Source organism: Lepidochelys olivacea (genome assembly GCF_965140295.1).
Source record: "Lepidochelys olivacea isolate rLepOli2 genome assembly, chromosome: 10".
Classification (NCBI taxonomy): Eukaryota; Metazoa; Chordata; order Testudines; family Cheloniidae; genus Lepidochelys; species Lepidochelys olivacea.
This window is the reverse complement of record NC_140420.1, coordinates 47,902,589-47,922,586: the sequence shown is the minus strand read 5'-3', so window position 1 is coordinate 47,922,586 and position 19,998 is coordinate 47,902,589. Positions and strand designations below refer to the sequence as shown.

Sequence of the window (19,998 nt, the reverse complement as noted above, 5' to 3'; positions counted from 1 at the left end):
CTAGCCAAAATGCAATGGGCTCCATTTCCTCCTTCTTTAGGGCTTACTTCCAGTGACCTGAAAGGGAGCCTGGTAAAAAGGTCCCTTCAGATCCAGCACCTGTAGAGATGGACCACTCCCTGCTGTATTCCTCTGCCAGCAGTACCTAGGAGAATTCCATTACACTTATGAGGGAGAAGAGAGTATACCGTGGCACTGTGGTTACCCACCAGCCTATGACTAGGATGAGGAATTTGAACCTATGCCATTAGCTACCAGTGGAGGCTCTGCCATGGGTTTTAAATGGCTGTCATGGAAGTGCTACCTCCAGATTATAGTGTTTCTGACAATGATGTTCTACTGTCAAAAAACTGGGTTTCATTAGCTCCTGCCCACGCCCCACCCTCACGATTTAAACAAGATCAGCTTATTCTACAACTCTCCAGTTGCTCTGAGTCAATTACCATCAAGTTAAAAGAACAGGGTAACCTTCAGAGCTTGGATAGGAGGCCACTTCTGCACTGCTTCTCCTTGGTCTAGCCCCTGCTTTTGCCTAGAGCATGAGGAAATGGAAGCCATCATGTACTGATGAGATCTGATCTAGAATATCACAGAAATGTAGGGCTGGAAGGGACCTCAAGGGGTCATCTAGTCCATTTGCCCAGACTGAAACAGGAGTAAGTATACCTTGACCATCCCCGTTTGTCTAAACTGTTCTTAAAAACTTCTAGTGCTGGGGATTCCATTGGTAACCTCGTCCAGTGCTTGATGGTCTTGTGGTTAGAAAGATTTCCCCACACAATCCAAACTAAATTTCTCTTGTTGTAAACTAAACTGATTACTTCTTGTCCAGCTATGGAAAACAATTGATCACCATCCTCTTTAAAACATACTTATCAGATCTCCCCCAGCCTTCTCTTCTCTAGACTAAACATGCCCCCATCTTTCAGCCTTTCCTCATAGGTAGGGCCCTTCATTTTCAGGTTTTATTTTATTTAATTTTTCCATGAATTTATCGGTGTTTATTGCTACAACAACAAAAACAGGTGAAAATTGGTGGAAAACACTATTAATAATTTTTCTGGATAAGTATCAGGTTTTATTTTGGTGGACAGAAGGATGGGGGTGAGGGGGAAGTATTCAGTAGATTAATGCTTTGATGAATGGAATTCAATGTGGTTTGCTGCAGAACTAAAAACAGAACTTAATACACAATGCCACCTCTGATTTTAAGAAAACAGTATCTCTCTAATCTCCAAATAAAACTTTTAATTTGAACAAACAGTTTACTGTTGCAGACTTAGAACTGTTAGCCTATAAATATTTACATGTAATAATTGGGCCACACCATTTGCAGCGCATACACTCAACTTCATCCTTTTCTCCTGTTTTTGTTTTTTTTAAACTTTTGAATATTTCCTTGTGTTCTGAAACACATACGGATACAGGTTTTTGTTTCCTTCCCATTTGAGCGTGTCAGATCTTTAAACTTATCTGCTAACAGCTTGAAATGTGTACGTGGTGAGAGTGAGATTCATCAGTACGTTCAGATGCGCACACGCTTCAGAGCTTGCACGTGTGCGTGTTTGTTTATTGGGTGTCTCTCCTAAACGAATACATAGCCTTGCATCAACAGGCAGCTTTGCATATACGCACACACACACACACAGACTAATGTATTATCGTACATATATCTCATGCAATGTCTTGTATTTTCCTAATAAACAAGTACTTTTTTTATATATTTGAATGCTACAAAAGTAGGGTGAAAATTGGAAAAAACAAACAAACACTTTTTATAAAATCCAAGATTTTTTCAGTAAAAATCGGTTTAAACTGAAAACGAAGGGGCTTACTCATAGGCTACGTTTTCTAAACGTCATAAATTTTTGTTGCTCTCCTCTGGAGTCTCTCCAATTTGTTCACATCTTTCTCAAAGTGCAGTGCTCCAGACTGGAGCTGAGGCCTCACCACTGCTGAGTAAAGTGGAACAATTACCTCTTGTGTCTTACATAGAACACACTTAATTCATCCTAGAATCACAATTGCATTTTTCACTGCAGCATCACACTGTTGACTCATTCAATTTGAGATACACTATAACCCCCAGATCCTTTTCAGCAGCACTACTGCCTAGACAGTTATTCCCCGTTTTGTATTTGTTATTTTATTTTTCCTTCTTAAGTCTAGTACTTTGCACTTGTCTTCATTGCATTTCATCCTGTTGATTTCAGACCAAATTCGTCAATTTGTCAAGACCTTTCTGAATTCTAATCCTGTCCTCCAAAGTGCTAGCAACCCCTCCCAGCATAGTGTCATCCACAAATTTTGTAAGTGGAGCCTCCACTCCATCAGTTATGTTGCAAATGAAAATATTGAGTAGTACTAGACCCAAGACATACCCTTTAAATACCTCACTAGGTGCATCCTCCCAGTTGAACAATGAACCATTGAGAATTATTCTTGGAGTAGGGGCTTTTACCCCTATGCAATTTAAAAACAGAATTAGCAAAGATAGTCAATGTTCTCTTAGTAAGTGTTCAAAACTACGTTGTACCTAATGACCAAATAGTGTCCAATTATTTGGGGTGGGATTTTCCAAGGAGTCTAAAGGATTTGGGCACCTAACTCCCTTCAGCTCCTTTGAGAGTGATTTGTTCTGGATGGGATTTTAAAGGCATATTGGGAGGAGGAATAGGCAGGAATAATTTTTCAAGAATTATTCCAGTTTTGCCAACACACTCTAGGCCAGCCATTCCCTCTCTTGTCTCCTCCAGACAGACTGTTACATACACATGGGCAGATGGTAATCTGTTGTCCAGCATTGTGATGGAAGGCCAGTAGCTCAGACACCAGTGCCACTTTACCTGTGTGCCCCATAAATAACTGGGGGGTTCTCCCCAACAGCACGGTTTCAACTGTTTTTAATATATTAAAAACACACACAAAGAACAAATACCTACTTGGAGGCATGCTGGCCAGCTTGTGAACTTGGACCTGTAAGAAATAAAGTTATTGGTAATCATCTGAAGCGCAGCAAAGATGACACTATTCAAAGGCTACTTGGAAGGGGCAGTTGGAACTAGTTACGGTAGGATCACAGTCTCTACTTTGAAACAAAGAGAGACTTATGCTTGGTTTTTTCAGGGTACAAACTGATCCCCTGGGGAAATCAGAGTAATCTCTTTTCCCCTAATCACTTAGAGCTCTGCACAACCTATTGCTAAGGTTGCAGAGGAATTTCACCAGGCCAGAGGAGCTGGGACTTCCTAGCAAAATCTTGGTTGATTTGCATTGTGACTGATATGGAATTGAGGGTTTGATTCCACAAGGGACAGGGCACCTCCAAACCAAAAGCACTCAGCACCTTCCAGGGCCAGGCTCTAAATCATGATGATTCCATTGAGAATAAAATGGGAATTGTAATCTCATTGTGCCAGGGGCCTGGTTTAATATACCTTCTGTGTGGGTCACTCCAAAAAAATTGCAAGAGGTACTTCCCTTGCAGAAACACAGGCTGGGTCTGGGTGCACATGCTGGGAACACACCATCTTTCTGGTAATTAAGGCTTTCAGTGGAAATAAGTCCAGTTAGCTCTGCACAGAATCCCATCTACATGTTCCATATAGGGATCAGACCCTTTGTTTCTGGTCAAAGTTGGCCAACTGGCTCTGCCTACACAAGACAAAGCAAACCAAAGTTCCCAAAGAAGTGTCAGCAAGGGTTGACCTGAATAACACACTCAGTAACTTTTCCATTGACTTTTTCCATGGGGGGAATGGGAAGGACAGACCTCAACACCTCATCCCAACACTAGGGCCTCTAATGATGCAGTGCTCCTCCAGTTACTGCCTTGCGACATCATAGGGGCAAGCGCAAACCTTCTGTTGGAGATTTATCTTTAACACTCGAAAAGAGATGCTAATGCCAGTGAAGACACCTTCAAAGACACCTAAATGTACAGAATAGAGGGAGAACAGCAAAGACCTCCATCCCTCTCATAATGGAACCTAGAGATGACCAAAGCCCCTATTCAGCAAAGCACATTGATGGACTATACATGCTTCACGTTAAACATGTGTTTAATTGCTTTGCTGAACAGGGCCCTAATGACTAGAAAGACATTTTAACTGCCACAAAAGCAGGTGATTATACAGTCACAGCAGTTAGAGGTCAAGATTTTTTAGGCTCCTTTGCCCTGTTTTTTATTCCAAATCTCTGCTGTTACAGGTTCATATGTGGACAGTTAGTAGCTTGGAGCATCTATTTAAAGGGCTGGTTTTGGGTGCCATTCACAGCCAGAGTATGCAAAAGAAATGCAGCCACTGAGAATTCAGCTGGAGCAGGTATCCCTCCCACAGGGACAGAATACATCCCTTTAAAATTAAGGGACATCCCAAGAATGTAACCATCTGCTTAAGATAAAAAAAATACAGTAAGGGAACACAGCCATCTACAGCGCATAGGCAGATCAGGACAATATATCTCACTTGTACAGTCTGCTAAGGTAAAATTGGAGCAGTTTGCTACTTCCCTATGCCCTGAGCTGTGACCAGCTGTCCCGCTCCAGATCACAGCAAGTCTCTGTCATCACAACACAGGGCGCATATCCAAGCAGTGATAGAAGATGCTGAAGAAAACCAAAAAGTGCTGTGAGCATACATTGCCCAACTTGGCCCACTCTACCCCATGCTAAATAACTGCTTGGACCCAAAAGGTAAAGCTACTTTGTTTGCATTAGAACAAACAAACATTCTGCTTCGGGTGCTGTTTGGTTTTAAAATTCAGTTAGTTTCTTAGCCTGGAGCGAGTGCTGACTGAAATACAGCAGACTATTCCCTGCATGATCTGCACTGGGGAAAAGGGGCTTCTGAACTGAATGCCAAGCAGTGCCTTGACCTAGAATTCTCATACCTGCTCTGCAGCTCTGATCTATCTATTTGCTGTCTGAAAGACTACCCATCACCATGGTATCTGGTAGCAGTGAGCAAGAACATGAATGACTGGTTAGACTGATAGAGCTCAGGGGCAGGGTACCTTGTTTTATGGGGTAGGGACAGAAGAGTGTTAAATGCCAGAGGTAGGATTAAGGGCACTCCAAGCTACACACATTTACCCGCTGTGACACTAAGCACCCCTGTATTCACACCCTGCACACTGTTGTCATAATCTTTGTACAAAATATGCCTTGTGAGGTATTATTTGAAAACTAACACACTGATCATTAGTATCCTTGTGCAATATGTGGTGTGTATTAAGAGTGAAATTATGACTCAAGTGTATGTAAACCAGTTATGCCAGGAAGAGTCGGTAAACAGGTCTGCCCTAGACAAAAGGAATGTGTTTTCCCCACCTGGGAGTTACTTCTCAAGTACTTTGGAAGTCAATGAGAATGTATTTATGCATCACAGAACCAGACCCATCAAGCTAACAAGAGGTGGAGGCAAATCTCACACTAACAGGTGAGGGAGAAGACGTCTACACCCAGCAGGAGACAGACACTTGGTTGGGTTTTACTTTTCAAAGAATACATTGCAAAGCTTTACTGGTCTATAAAGACAGGTTGGGGGGCACTGAACCTCAAGTGATAAGCAATTGAATCAATCAATTGTTTACAATATTACTGTGTTATAACATATCAAGCTAGGTCTCTTCTGAAAACTAAGGACACATGGTGACCAATATCATTATGAATTGTAAAAAGAACGAGGAGTACTTGTGGCACCTTAGAGACTAACAAATTTATTTGAGCATTCGCTTTCATGGGCTAAAACCCATGTCATCGGTATGTATTAACACTACATAGGGAATCATGGATGCTCATTGATATTAGGCTGTACAGTGGCTGTACAGTCTGCCCAGACAGGAGGGAATGTCACAGCCAGCTATTTGTCTCCAAAGAGATTAAGCAAGGTGTGACTAAAAATAATGGAAGCCCCATTTATAGAGAAACCAGCCATGGGGTGGGAAGCTCACAGGAAGGGGAAATAGCAGGAGGTCTTCCTGTCCCTTGAAACAAAAAGTCATTGGAACTTTGGAAGATATAAGCAAAGACTTGAAGCCATCTTTGGCATCCACTGCTAGACAGACAAGGGAACAGACCCCTTGCAAGCTGAGAAGGATGGGTCCTTCAACCAAAGGGGAGGTTGAAATCTCTAGAACTGAATGTAGGACAGAAACTTGCTTATGCAAAGATCTTTCACCTAAGATGACAAGGGAAGCCAGAACCTTGTACTTTTGTGGAAGGTCCTGACGGAAAGTCAACCATGAATAGGAAAAAGAATGACAGGTGAGAAACCATCTTGAACAAAGCCGGTATCTTGCTAGATTAAGTTTAGACTTTTAGATGCATGTTTTCACTTTTGTTTTACTTGTAACCCTTTCTAGCTTTATTCTTTTTACTTGGCATCACTTATGTCCTATTGTTAATAAGTAGATTTTATTCTGACCATAAACCAGCTCTTTGATGTGTTTGAACAGAAGGGTGTACTTGCCCCCAAGTTAAGTTAATAAGTTGTGATGTGTTTGTCTTTAGAGGAACAAACGAACCATATTATTCTTCTGAACCATCCAGGAGAGGTCTGAACATTGCAGAGCACACGGTTTGGGGGAAATTTGGGATTGGGAGTGTGTTGGGATCATCTTGCTGGTTGTAAGCCAGGCTGGTGGCTGTAGACTGGCTGCTGGGGTCAGAGTTGCTGAACAAGGGCCATCTAAGCACACAGACACTCAAGGTGTGACCTACATGGTGGCAGGCTGGTTGTGACTGGCCCAGGCTGGGAGCTACAAAACATTGTGAGGCATCCAGGGTTACAGGCCAAGGGTGATAACCCCTCACTGGTCTGGATTGCACCCCTGAGCCCTGATCAGACCGTCATATACTGCAGTACAGGAGAGAGTTCATAGAGCTCTGTGGCAAGGATCGGACAGCCGCAGGCTTGATATTTCTTTTTAGAGAGATTCCACTGCAAAGATCACTCCACCTTCCCATGAGGCATCTGCCACGCCCTTCAATTTCTACCGTCCTGCCAATCCTATGACATTTCTGACAGCAAAAGAGCTGTTCTCTTGAGGCATGTCACCATGTCCAGAGAAAAATCAGAGGGTAAGGCCAGGCACTCATAGGCCCTTCTGGCCAGGCTGTGTGCGCACAATTCAACATGTTATAGAATGGACTAGTTTATCCACCAAATATACCCCTGCCTGCTCTGTCCCCTTTCTGCCTTTGCCATACACCCTGATCCCCTTCCATTCTCAGCTCCCTTCCCTCCCTTGCTAGCAGGACACTGGGGCAGCTGGCTGCAACATCTTCCATGCAGGTTTGGAACCAGGCGGGAAAACTGGCTGGCTGCCTTCAATTCCTCTGGCACAACAGCCCCTGGGTAGGGTCAGGAGCAGAACCGGCAATGGAATCCTGCCTGGCATGATGCATGACATTCCAAGCAGGCCTGAGGGCAGACGTGAGGGGATGGCCACATTCACAAGCATCACAGGAGACACCCAACACTTGATCAACTGAGGTAAATCATTAGAGGGTGGGATCAGAATCTGACCCACAGCCATTCCAGACCCATCCATCTCGTCGAGTGGCAGCATGGCATGCCCAAAGACTGTCACTAATGATAGCATGTGTCAACTACAAGGAGAATCAGACCTCATTAATATTGTTCGGCCTCCTGAAATTGCAGTTTTGGACCCTCCACCCATTTAAATGTTAAAATATGGGGCGTAGCTGGTCATGGCTGAATACTACAGAAAAGCCGTGATTGAATCATAGAATCATAGAATATCAGGGTTGGAAGGGACTCAGGAGGTCATCTAGTCCAACCCCCTGCTCAAAGTAGGACCAATCCCCAATTAAATCATCCCAGCCAGGGCTTTGTCAAGCCTGACCTTAAAAACTTCTAAGGAAGGAGATTCTACCACCTCCCTAGGTAATGCATTCCAGTGTTTCACCACCCTCCTAGTGGAAAAGTTTTTTCCTAATATCCAACCTAAACCTCCCCCACTGCAACTTGAGACCATTACTCCTTGTCCTGTCCTCTTCTACCACTCAGAATAGTCTAGAACCATCCTCTCTGGAACCACCTCTCAGGTAGTTGAAAGCAGCTATCAAATCCCCCCTCATTCTTCTCTTCTGCAGACTAAACAATCCCAGTGCCCTCAGTCTCTCCTCATAAGTCATGTGTTCCAGACCCCTAATCATTTTTGTTGCCCTTCGCTGGACTCTCTCCAATTTATCCACATCCTTCTTGTAGTGTGGGGCCCAAAACTGGACTCAGTACTCCAGATGAGGCCTCACCAATGTCGAATAGAGGGGGATGATCACGTCCCTCAATCTGCTCGCTATGCCCCTACTTATACATTCCAAAATGCCATTGGCCTTCTTGGCAGCAAGGGCACACTGCTGACTCATATCCAGCTTCTTGTCCACTGTCACCCCAGGTCCTTTTCCACAGAACTGCTGCCTAGCCATTCGGTCCCTAGTCTGTAGCGGTGCATTGGGTTCTTCTGTCCTAAGTGCAGGACCCTGCACTTATCCTTATTGAACCTCATCAGATTTCTTTTGGCCCAATCCTCCAATTTGTCTAGGTCTCTCTGTATCCTATTCCTGCCCTCCAGTGTATCTACCACTCCTCCTAGTTTAGTATCATCCGCAAATTTGCTGAGAGTGCAATCCACACCATCCTCCAGATCATTTATGAAGATATTGAACAAAACCGGCCCCAGGACCGACCCCTGGGGCACTCCACTTGACACCGGCTGCCAGCTAGACATGGAGCCATTGATCACTACCCGTTGAGCCCGACAATCTAGCCAACTTTCTACCCACCTTATAGTGCATTCATCCAGCCCATACTTCTTTAACTTGCTGACAAGAATACTGTGGGAGACCGTGTCAAAAGCTTTGCTAAAGTCAAGAAACAATACATCCACTGCTTTCCCTTCATCCACAGAACCAGTAATCTCATCATAGAAGGCGATTAGATTAGGCAGGCATGACCTTCCCTTGGTGAATCCATGCTGACTGTTCCTGATCACTTTCCTCTCATGTAAGTGCTTCAGGATTGATTCTTTGAGGACCTGCTCCATGATTTTTCCGGGGACTGAGGTGAGGCTGACTGGCCTGTAGTTCCCAGGATCCTCCTTCTTCCCTTTTTTAAAGATTGGCACTACATTAGCCTTTTTCCAGTCATCTGGGACTTCCCTCGTTCGCCACAAGTTTTCAAAGATAATGGCCAATGGCTCTGCAATCACAGCCGCCAGTTCCTTTAGCACTCTCGGATGCAACTCGTCCGGCCCCATTGCCTCCCACACAATTTAAATTTTGAAAGGTTTAAGAGGGAACTCTAGTTCCCAGGATCCTCCTTCTTCCCTTTTTTAAAGATTGGCACTACATTAGCCTTTTTCCAGTCATCTGGGACTTCCCTCGTTCGCCACGAGTTTTCAAAGATAATGGCCAATGGCTCTGCAATCACAGCCGCCAATTCGTTTAGCACTCTCGGATGCAACTCGTCCGGCCCCATTGCCTCCCACACAATTTAAATTTTTAAAGGTTTAAGAGGGAACTCTAAAAAACTTCCCATTTAGAGTTTTTTCAGCCTCATTCATGCTATGGTTGAAGGTGGGCTTAGATGGGGCCTTACAGAAGAAGATAAAATAGACCCAAAAAACCTGCTGAAAGTTCCCATCTGTCAATTTTTTTGGTGGCTTAAAACCTTTAAGAAATTGTATGTGTCAGATTTCCAAGAGGACTCTGCATGGCCCTAACTCAGTGCAGAAAGCTTTTGGAAATCTCACCCTCTCTCTTTTTCCTACCTCACATCATTCCCTTTTCTATCTGCCCTCCCCATCCCTTGCTATCCTTTTCTTCCACTCCCCTCTCATCTATCCTTCTCCTCTTCCTCTCCACTTACTGCTCTTTTCAATATGCTTGTAAACATTTTAATGCTTATTAACTCATGTCTCCAAAATGGACAAGACACAGGGAGTGGAAGAGGAAGGAAAAGTCTCCCCTTGCCCCCCCAGTTGCTGCCAGTGATTATCCAACTTCTGTGGTCTCCTTAAGGAACACAAAATGGTATTAAACTAGCCACTCCGTGCTTCAGAGAGCACCCAGTAGCAGAGTGCAGTGCTCAGTCTCAGATGCATTGCACATGCCACTGCATACAATGGAACACTGCAGCTCAGTACAGAACAATCGTTTCCTGACGTCACTCCAGGCAGTTATGAATTCCCGACATGAGTTTCACTTCTGCCAACAGGCGAGGCCACAAGAGCCTGGTGCCAAGACATTATGCAATGCGCCCTTGCATCTGGGAGGCCTCTCGGACCCAGTAGCTGGATCTTTACCTAGCTGTATATGTTACTGTACTTTGCAAGCCCACACAGGGAACACTTAATCACACCTGCAAGTTGTCCACTGTAAACTGAGGTGAAGGCTTTCAAGAGTGACTAATGATACTGGGTGCCTTTTTCTTTTTGAGTACCCACCCTGAGACCCGATTTTCAGAAGAAGTGCCCTCTAAAGGTCAATCCCCTTTATGGCATGCCAAGGCAGGTACACAAAATGGTGACACACGAAGTCACTGGTCATTTTGGAAAGCCTGGGTGTTACAGAGCCACTACAACATTTAGGCCAGTTTCTATAAAGAACCTTGTATCTCTCCCAGAAAGCTGCATTTCCTTATTTCTTTTCCCACAGTTCCAACTTATCCCTGTATCAACAGAAACTGGTCTCCATTCTAATCCACCTGCACCCGGATGTGTTGGCCAAGTGGGAAATTTTGCAATTCAGGAACTGCGAGATTGATAGTTTCCGGGGGAATGTATTATGTTACAAACACCGGCCAGTGACCCAACACCATTGGATGAGTCAGATGGAAGGGGAGGCAGGCTGCTTGGCAAGGAGGATGCATCAGTTGACCTTAGTCAGCTAGTTAGCAGTGATGGGAAAGGGAATGCAGAAGAGAGACAGGATCAATGTTCTTTTCAAGCACATCAGATTTTCAGCTACGCAATAAAATGCCCATTACTGGACACGTACAGCTGACCCCTTTCTTGGAGAGCTACTAATATATGGAAAATGTCCCATTGGCAGAACAATCTAAGGGATGGGAAAGGGCTTACTGGAGAGTTAGCACCACTTACCAAGATAGTGTTTGATACAGTCATGCCAGTGGAGATTCAGGAGGTCTGGATAGACGTCAGGCAGCTGTTTCAGGGCGAGCAGTTTCAGCATCCTGGAAGTACAGCACTTAAGCTCTAAGTCCCTCAAAAGCTTCTCCTCAGACAGGGTGGTGGGGCGCAGCTCCACCTTGTGCTCCTGCAGCACGTGGTCCACAGATGCTCCAGAAATATTGGGGAACAGTTTCTCCTTCACCACATGAATGGGAATGAAGATGGCACCTGCTCGAACCACATGTGGAAAAGGGCACTTGCGAGTGAACATGAAGGTCTCCAACTGAGACAGCAGCTTGCTGAGGAGCACACTGACATCCTGGAAACCCAGCCAGATCTCCTTGCCTTTGGAGGGTTTCTGGGCTTCCAGGATCCGGGAACCATTCTTGGGTTTGAGGGGAGATTTTGAGCTCTCTTTCTGTTCCCCGTCCAGCTCCACCTTCCTCAGCCACTGTTTGAGGAGCTCTGGAGATGTTCCAGACACAAAATATGAAATCCTGTTGCAGAGAGACATGTGCAATGCAGTGAAATATTGGCTGGATGAAGTCTGCTGGGCAGGGGATTCACAGTTGCTGGGCAGCGAGACGTTGGTCTCTCCCAGTGCCGGGGAGGCCTCTGGGGCACTGGAGGGCAGGGACTTTGAAATGTCGGGCAGTTTCAGATAAAGGCACGTCATCTGCAAGGGTTGGATATTGGCCTGGGTGGCTGCTAGGGGGCCCTGTGTCACTGCCAGGGGGCTGTTGGCCTGGATGGGTGCTGGGGGGCCCTGCGTTGCTGCTAGGGGGCCCTGGTTGGGTGCTGGGGAACTGCTGGCCTGGGTGGCTGCCGAGGGACCCTGCGTCACTTTCAGTGGGCTGTTGGCTTCAGTGGCCTCCGGGGGGCCCTGAGTCACTGTCGGAGGGCTGTTGGCCTGGGCGGCTGCCGGGGGACCCTGCGTGGCTGTCGGGGGGCTGTTGGCCTGGGCGGCTGCCGGGGGGCTGTTGGCTTGTATTGCGGGCACTGCACGTGCCGGGATAGATTTCGAGATTTTGTATTTTTTGAACATGAAGGCTGCCGAGCTCTGGAAGTTGCTCTTGTCCCCAGAGCTATTTTCCACAGTCAAAGGCAAGGCCTGGGTCTTGGAACCCTCGAACACCCTCTGCTTTTTGAGTGGTCCTTCTTTTGCCTCTTCCTCTCCACATTCTCCTTTAGGAGTCACCTCAGTCTGTCCAGCTGGGCTCAGAGGATCATTGGCCTTCACTAGCAGTTTTTTCAAGCTGAGGTCTAGCACTACATCATCTTGAGTAAGTTCCCTGTTCCCAGTGGCAGCTGGAGCGCTGATGCTGCCGTTCCGTGGCTCACTTCTCACTGGCAGGCTGCATGACAGAATCTTTGGCTTGTAGCTCTCACAGCTTCCCTCCTGCAGTTTTGCACTGAGGTTTTCACCCATCCCCATCTCTCCTTTTAGGGCCTGGGTTGCTTCTTTCCCAATGGGCTTTTCTGATGAATCCTTGGCAGAAGGTGACTCTGAGATAGCCTTACAGTCTCCACTTGCCAGGCTGTTTCGGAAGGGGGACTCTTCCTCTTGGTGATCTTTTGAGAAGGGAATCTCTGCCGACCCTTTAGACCCTTCTATGTAGTCCCGGTATGGTGCCAGGCTAAAGACGTTGTTGATAACTGGCATAGGTGGGGAGGAGGGAGGAGAATTCTCTGCATCTTTCAGGCTTTTCCGTCTCTCCTCAGAAGAAATGATCTGGGGTGAGGAAACAAGCCTGTCTTTGACCTTGAGGGCTTCTCCTTTTTTGTGGTGGTGGTGGTGGTACGGAACTGGACTATCAGTAATGACAATGGGAGCTCCTAACTGAGCTTCATGAATCCCTGTGTTTCTGTGCATAGGCTCTTTCATGGATAAAGTGGACCTTCTCTCTGAGTGGGATTGTTCCTTTCTATGCAGGCTGGGTTGTTCCGTCTGACACAGGCCCAACCCATAGCCTGGCTCTCCTTTAGGTAGCACTTCAGTGAGCCTTTCGGAGCTGTTAGGTAGCCTATCTGGAGCACCAATCGGTTGGAAAGCACTGTGCTGGCTAGCAACCTCTTTGCTTCTGGGGTTCTCCCTCACCGGTTGAGTCCCATGAGAAGTAGCTACTCTGCTATCAATGTGTCGATCATGACCGGCATCCGTATTAGCTACAGAGGCATTGTACAAAGCCATGTCAGAAGGGGCAAAAACAAAACTGGGGTTCTGCTGCAGATAGTCCACTTTGCAGCTGGAATTCTGCTGGAGCTCAGGTTCTCTAGAAGAAACTCCAGGCTTCAAAGCTGGAGAGGCCACTGGAATTGGACCAGCTGGGCTACACGCATAGCTCTCCAGAGGGCTGGTGTAATAGCCTCTCGGGGAATGATGCCTCAAGTAAGTGCTACAGAAGGGCTGAGGTTCCCCACTTCCTGGAAAGTTGGTTCCTTTGTAGCCACCTGCAATTGGCAAGGTCGACAGAGTGCCATTCTGTTCCTCAGCATGAGGGGTCTCCTTATAAAGGAACATCTGCTTGTGTGAGGTCAGTGGGTAGTGAGACACCGAGTAGCAAGCTGGAGATCTGTCCCGATAGGCTGCTGTTTGGGAATGGGCCAGTGGGCTGTCAGCGGAAGGCTGTAGCTTGGACCATGTATGTTGGGATAAGCTGCTTCCATGTACATCTTTGACCCTTTTCTGGTTGTTGTACACGGCAGGGTAGTTTGCTTCAAGGAAGGAGGTGCTTTGATGTGCTCTGTATTTCTCAAATGCTGTATGGTAAGGTGGAAAGCCTACAGAGGCTGCTACCATCTCTTTAGTGGGAACCCCTGTGCCTTGGTGTAACTGCAGGAACCTGGGATCAGGGTGATGGGCTCTCTTGGGTAAAGCAGTCCCACATGGCTGGTCTTTTACATGGATATGGTGCCCTGAGGATACTGGGGTTGGTACAGTCCATTCCACTTCCAGCGGCCTCTTCTGCATGCTCTCCATCTGAGTTTGTAAGGACACAGAAGCCCTGGGGTCCACATAGCAAACAGGGCTTCTATAAACTGGCTTGGGCACTGCCAAGGTAGCATAGCCTGTAGGTGCCTGAGCAACTGTTTTGTTTATGAGCGCAGGTTTTTGCACTGGGAAAGTGTGGCCCTGAGCCTGCTGCATATGATTTGCCCACTTCTCCTGAACAACCAGGTGGTCTCGGACCATGCTGTCCTTCCCTTTGTCAGCACCAGAGCTCTGTAGTCTTACCCCCAGGCTCTCAGCTTCTCGTCCATACAGCAGGCAGTTCATCAGTGCACCATCTCTCCTCAGGTGCTGGCTGACAGCATTACCTGGATATTGTATGTAAGATGCAGCTGGACTCCAGTGTGTCAGAGACTCAGTCCCATCGGGGCTTTGCAGCGGGTAAGCAAAGTAGGTTCCCTTGTAGCTGAAATGGTTTTCAGAGCCATTACTAGGCAAGGGGCTCGATTTACACAAGCCCGTGGGGAGGACACAATTTGGCTCTGTCTCCAGCCGAGGTAACTTGTTGTAGGTCACAGGGTCCAGGTCCTCTGAGTGTCGTTTCCCAGCCATTATAAGTCAGTCTCCACCTTGTGTCCTGAATGCACAATAAGGGATTCACTCCGACTTGCCTGAAAGAGAAGAAAAAGGAAGACAGTGATTTAAGCAAAAGGGGCCAAAACCAAGTCACACAGAAACTTGCCACGCAAAATTGTCTTGCCATGTTATTTTGGTAACAACTGGGGAGAACCAGGGGTGTAAAATGTAGAGAGTACATTTTAGGTTTATTTGCCTTCTACTTCGTAAACCTTTAAGGGTCACTTTTTTCATGCTTTTCTCTGCAACCATGAGGACTATAAACTGTTTAAATGAAAACTGAGATTTTCAGGTAATCCCATGATTCCAAAAACTGGGGTTTTATGAGCAAACACCAAATATCATAAAACCTTTGATAAACTTGTGAGGCTTGGCAGTGTTAGGGGTTTTAATATCCACTATAGTTCTTTTATATGTTAACCACAATCCTTTTTATGTTGTGCATTTGTATGATTTAGTCTCTGTACCTATTCAACTGAAAAGTTCTCTGTAGTTAACTTGAACCTCATCGACAAAATGAAGGAAAGGCATGTACTCATAAGGAAATGTGTATGGATCTTTTAACTCCCTTGATCTAATCTAGATGTCCAAGAAGGGACCCCTGGCAATAACAAAGGATGCCTCATACTACAGAAGTGTGCTAGAATGAACATAATTTTAAGCATCCATCATCAATTACTCTGTTAAGGCCCTACTTGAATTGCGGGATGATTGTCAAATAATTGCAGCTGCGTTGCAGACCAGACATGGAAAATCGCAAAAAAGTAATAATGGACCTCTATTAATTGCAGTGATTTGGAATAGAGTAGACCTATTTGATTAAGAAAAATTTGCTGGAACAATATAAACACTCAAGTATTATGTTATGCCTGGGAGGTGGTGGTGGTGGTGGTGGGAAGCAGGGTTGTTTTTGAATAACCAGACATTTTGCTGCAACTGACAGCCTGAGCCCCCACCGCTATCAGCTTGAATAAATGGGTTCTACTGTACGCAAAATTGTGGACTATGCAAAGTAAGCTAATTAAAACCAAAATTGCAGAGGAAGCCTAATATTGCAGAAGCCACAATATCACAAATTAAGTAGGGCCTTATTTATAATACAATTAAGTTCTGTGATTGATAAGATGTATTTGTTATTGCAGATGTTTTCTGTGATTTATGAAAACATGACCCATTGAAAGATGTTTTTAACTCATTAGAAATTGCCTGTTACCACAGCTGTTAATAATAAAAACTGGATTAGAAATTCCTTTCGCTTATCAATCATATAAACTGGGATACCATAAAAGAAATTCCATCAAGTACTGAGGTAAATTGAGATACTGAAGAGAGAAGAAACACTAGGATACATTATGGGAAAGTAGCTTTTCCCTCCTCAAAGGATTTTCTGTCTCCTAACCTAAACCAATATATAAGGAATGAATTTGGGGATGTTAGTTGGAAGCAAAGTGAGCTACAAACTTCTCCGCTCTCACATTGGTAATGTATGTTTTTTAATCTGTAGTCTGCACAGTGCTGTATTCAGTACCGATCAATTGTCTTAAATAAAACTTTAGCTGAGTTAGTTATTTGCCATCACCTCTTTTAAATGCAAACACGCAATAGCAGCGTGCGATGGTTCTGTCATGATTCAATTGAACGTTCGGGGGTGTGGGAAACGTGTAGATAGTTGAGCCATTTCTTTTAATGATTTAAAATGTTTTCTCAAAAGTATTTCTAGGCCAATCTTTCTTAATCCTCCAAACATTTGGGGGAATTTATATTCTGCAACTGTATTGTGTTTGTACATTTGCATATATTACTCCTAGAATTCAGTTAAGTGTAACCACAGATAATTGGCTTAATTAGCCTTAAAGTTTACTATATTCATTTTAAACCAAATGTTAGAAACAACCAGATATTCTTTAATATGACCAGCCTCAATTTCTTATTTTGAGCTAGTGTCTGAGGTGCTGACAGTGTTATTGTGCTATCACGGTTTACTGGCTGAGAGCAAACCAAGACCCTACACTCAACTAAGGCCTTGTCTATACTAGACAATGTTGTCAGCAAAAGGCAGCTTTTGTCGACAAAACAGTGGAGGTGTGCAGACTACAATGCTCCTCCTGCGAACAAAAATGCTCCTGTTTTGCCAACAAAATAAAACCACCTCGACAAGAGGCATAGAGCTTTTTGTGGCAAAATTAGATCAACAAAGCGCCAGTGTAGACGCTGTGTTCTTTATGTCACCTTAACTGGCCTCCAGGAGGTATCCTACAATGCCCACTGTGACTGCTCAGCTCATCGTTTTGAACTGCACTGCCTTGAATCCAGCTACACAGGCATGTGCTCCTCCCCTTTCAAAGCCCCAGGAAGTTTTGAAACTGCTCCACATGGAGAGCTTACATAGCTGCTGCCCAGCTGAAGATGCCAGCAGCAAATACACTCCTACCTGAACTACAGGGGAGAAGACAGATCTCCTGGGTCTGTGGGGAGAGGAGGCTGTGGGAGAACTCTGAGGGAATCAAATTAGCGCAGAATCCTGCTCCCTCTGGCCCTAGGACCACAGCGGCAGGCAGGCAGGGCAGGCTGCTGCTGGGAGGGGTGGGAAGAGACTCCTGCTGTGCAGAACCAGGGAGTGAGGCGGAGGCTGATGTTGGGGTGTCCCCCCTCCACCCAGTCATGTACCGGTCTCTGCTGAGATGGGGTGAGGAGGACATCAGCTGTCTATGCATCAGCTTCTGCCTCAGATTGGTTGCTTCCGGCGGCTCTCAACTTAAAGAGACAGCATGCTGACACACACACTCTCCCCCAACACACACTGTCTCTCTCTCACTCTCCCCCCCACAACTGTGGACTTATTGTTTTAGTGTTCAGCAATGTCAGTTAATGCCTTTCATATGGCTCAATGTATTCAGTTGTTACGATGGGTTATCATTCCAGCAGAGGGAGCTATAGGACCATCACAGTAATGATTGCAGGACATCTGGAAATGCCACTCAATATCAAGACCAGGGGTGAGCAAACTACGGCCCGCGGGCTGAATCCGGCCTGTCAGGGCTTTGGATCCGGCTTGCGGGATTGCCCCTCGTTGTGCGGCAGGCCCTGCGCCGCTCTCAGAAGTGACCGGCACCATGTCCCTGCGGCTGTGGTGGGGCGGGGGGGGCAGAGGGCTCCGTGCAATGCCCCCCGCAGCTCCCATGGGCCAGGAACAGAGAACCACAGCCAGTGGGAGCTTCGGGGGAGATACCTGGAGGCGTGGCAAGGGCAGCGCGTGGAGCCCTGTGGCCCCCCCCCACCGCCAGGGGCCACGCAGGGACATGGTGCCGGCCACTTCCAGGAGCAGCGCCGCGTGGGGCCAGGGCGGGCAGGCAGGCAGGGAGCCTGCCCTGGCCCTGGTGTGCGCCGCTGCCACCCCGGAGCCACTTTAGGTAAGCGGCGCCGGGCCAGAGCCTGAACCCCTCCTGCTCCCCAACTCCCTGCCCTAAGCCCCCTGCCTGCACCCCGCACTACTGCTACACCCCGCCCAACTCCCTGCCCTAAGCCCCCTGCCTGCACCCTGAACCCCTGCTGCACCCCAATTCCCTGCCCTGAGCCCCCTGCCTGCACCGTGCACCTCAACTTCCTGCCCTAAGCCGCCTGCCTGCACCCCAACTCCCTGCCCTGAGCCCCCACCGCACCCACACCCCTCCTACACCCCAACCCCCTTCCCCGAGCCCCTCCGCACCCCTCCTCTGCCCCAATCCCTTGCTCTGAGCCCGTTCCTGCACACCGCATTCCTTCCCACACCCTGCACTCCCTCCCGCACCCCAACCCCCTGCCCCGGCCCTGCATACAATTTCCCCACCCAGATGTGGCCCTCGGCCCAAAAAGTTTGCCCACCCCTGGTCAAGACCATACTGATGAATTTCTTTCCATTTATTATCTGGGACTGAGTTTTTTTCTTGGCAAGATCTAGTGCTCACAGAATGTGACTGGGAGGGAAACATGGAGGAAATAGAAAGTGGGGATGAAATAAAGGTCTTGTCTACACAGAAGAAATTGACCAGCATAGCTATTCTGGCATAACTCCCCCCTCTGGACATGATATTCCAAACAGTCTGCTTTATGAGTGGAATACTTATTCCAAATAAAGTCACTTTTACTTCAGACTAGAGCATCCACACAGGGAGCTACTGAAGAATAGTTATTCTGGTCAATTTTCCTGTGGAGGCACGCCCATGGAGCATTTAAAAGGATGACCTGCAAAGGATTAAACAAAACCCACATGAAAGGTCAAGTTTTTAATGATTTAATAAAGAGGCCCAAGCGATTTTTTTTAAACCCCACTTTACATGATTAAAAAAAGCAAAACACTTTAAGGGGCCATTATGATCTGAACTCTTGCATAACCCAGGCCACAGAAATTTCACCCTGTGATCCCTGCATCTAGCCTAACAGATCATAGTCAAACTAGAGCCAATCTTCTCATAAGACATCCAACCTTCATTTAAAAGCTTTGAGTCTGATTTTCCCCCTCCACTGCATTTCCCTCTTCTCCCAGAGTAACATTCAGTTTTCAATACCACATAGGATTCTTCCATCAAAGAGAGAAAAGGCTGTTTCTTTGCAATATCCCCACCAGAGTCACATTGACTGTGGAGATTTAGAAGTGGAAAGGTGGTTTCCCTACACAGAACCTGCAAAGATAAATTCTGAACCCGAATTGGTTAGCCGAAACTGGAATGACAGCTCCTCCCTTACTCAGCTGGTCAACTGATTTACTTGCCCTTTAAGTAGTCTGCTGCTCTAAGATATATCAGTTCTCACCCCAAAACTCTGTAGTTTGTTTTCCTGAGCAAAGGGATTATAAGTAAGATTTATATTGAGAATAAGAGTTTGGTAGTTAACTATGGATATAAAATCCTCTCCAATTTGTTTCTCCCCCTATTTAATTTCAGCAACTTTTCCTTTTTCGGAGGGAAACTATTTCCCCAAGTCACCATCTGTACTTGAGATTGGGGAGCCCCCCCCCTTTTTTTCCCTGCAATTATTTAACTTTTCCCCTCACGTTTGAGAATCAAGGTTCCCCCCTTTACGTCCACTGGAACGTATCAAGGGAAACAGTGGATTCTCCACCTCTTGATGTCTTCAGATGAAGACTAGATGCCTTTCCAGGAAGATGCGCTTTCGCCAAACAATGTATTGGGCCCAATTACAGGGCAACGGGCCGAAATCCTCAGGCCTGTGTTATATAAGAGGTCAGACAACATGATCTAATGATCTCTTCTGGT

The 19,998-nt window shown here is 46.3% G+C and overlaps 1 protein-coding gene across 6 annotated transcripts in view; it reads right to left on the bottom strand.

Annotated features, from left to right (window-relative positions):
• The window catches only part of LOC311527082 (uncharacterized protein C15orf39 homolog), a 33,265-nt gene that overhangs the window by 3,596 nt on the left and 9,671 nt on the right, over nucleotides 1-19,998 (bottom strand). For 3 of the 6 annotated variants that reach the window (XM_084640704.1, XM_084640705.1, XM_084640706.1), the window contains exon 2: nucleotides 11,131-14,781. In XM_084640704.1, the coding sequence (XP_084496830.1) occupies nucleotides 11,131-14,722 (3,592 nt within the window). In that variant the 5' untranslated portion in view covers nucleotides 14,723-14,781. Of the gene's footprint in view, nucleotides 1-1,835; nucleotides 1,953-2,942; nucleotides 2,977-3,437; nucleotides 3,655-11,130; nucleotides 14,782-19,998 lie in introns of those variants that run through there. The other 3 variants (XR_014713237.1, XR_014713236.1, XM_084640707.1) reach the window with 3 other exon arrangements.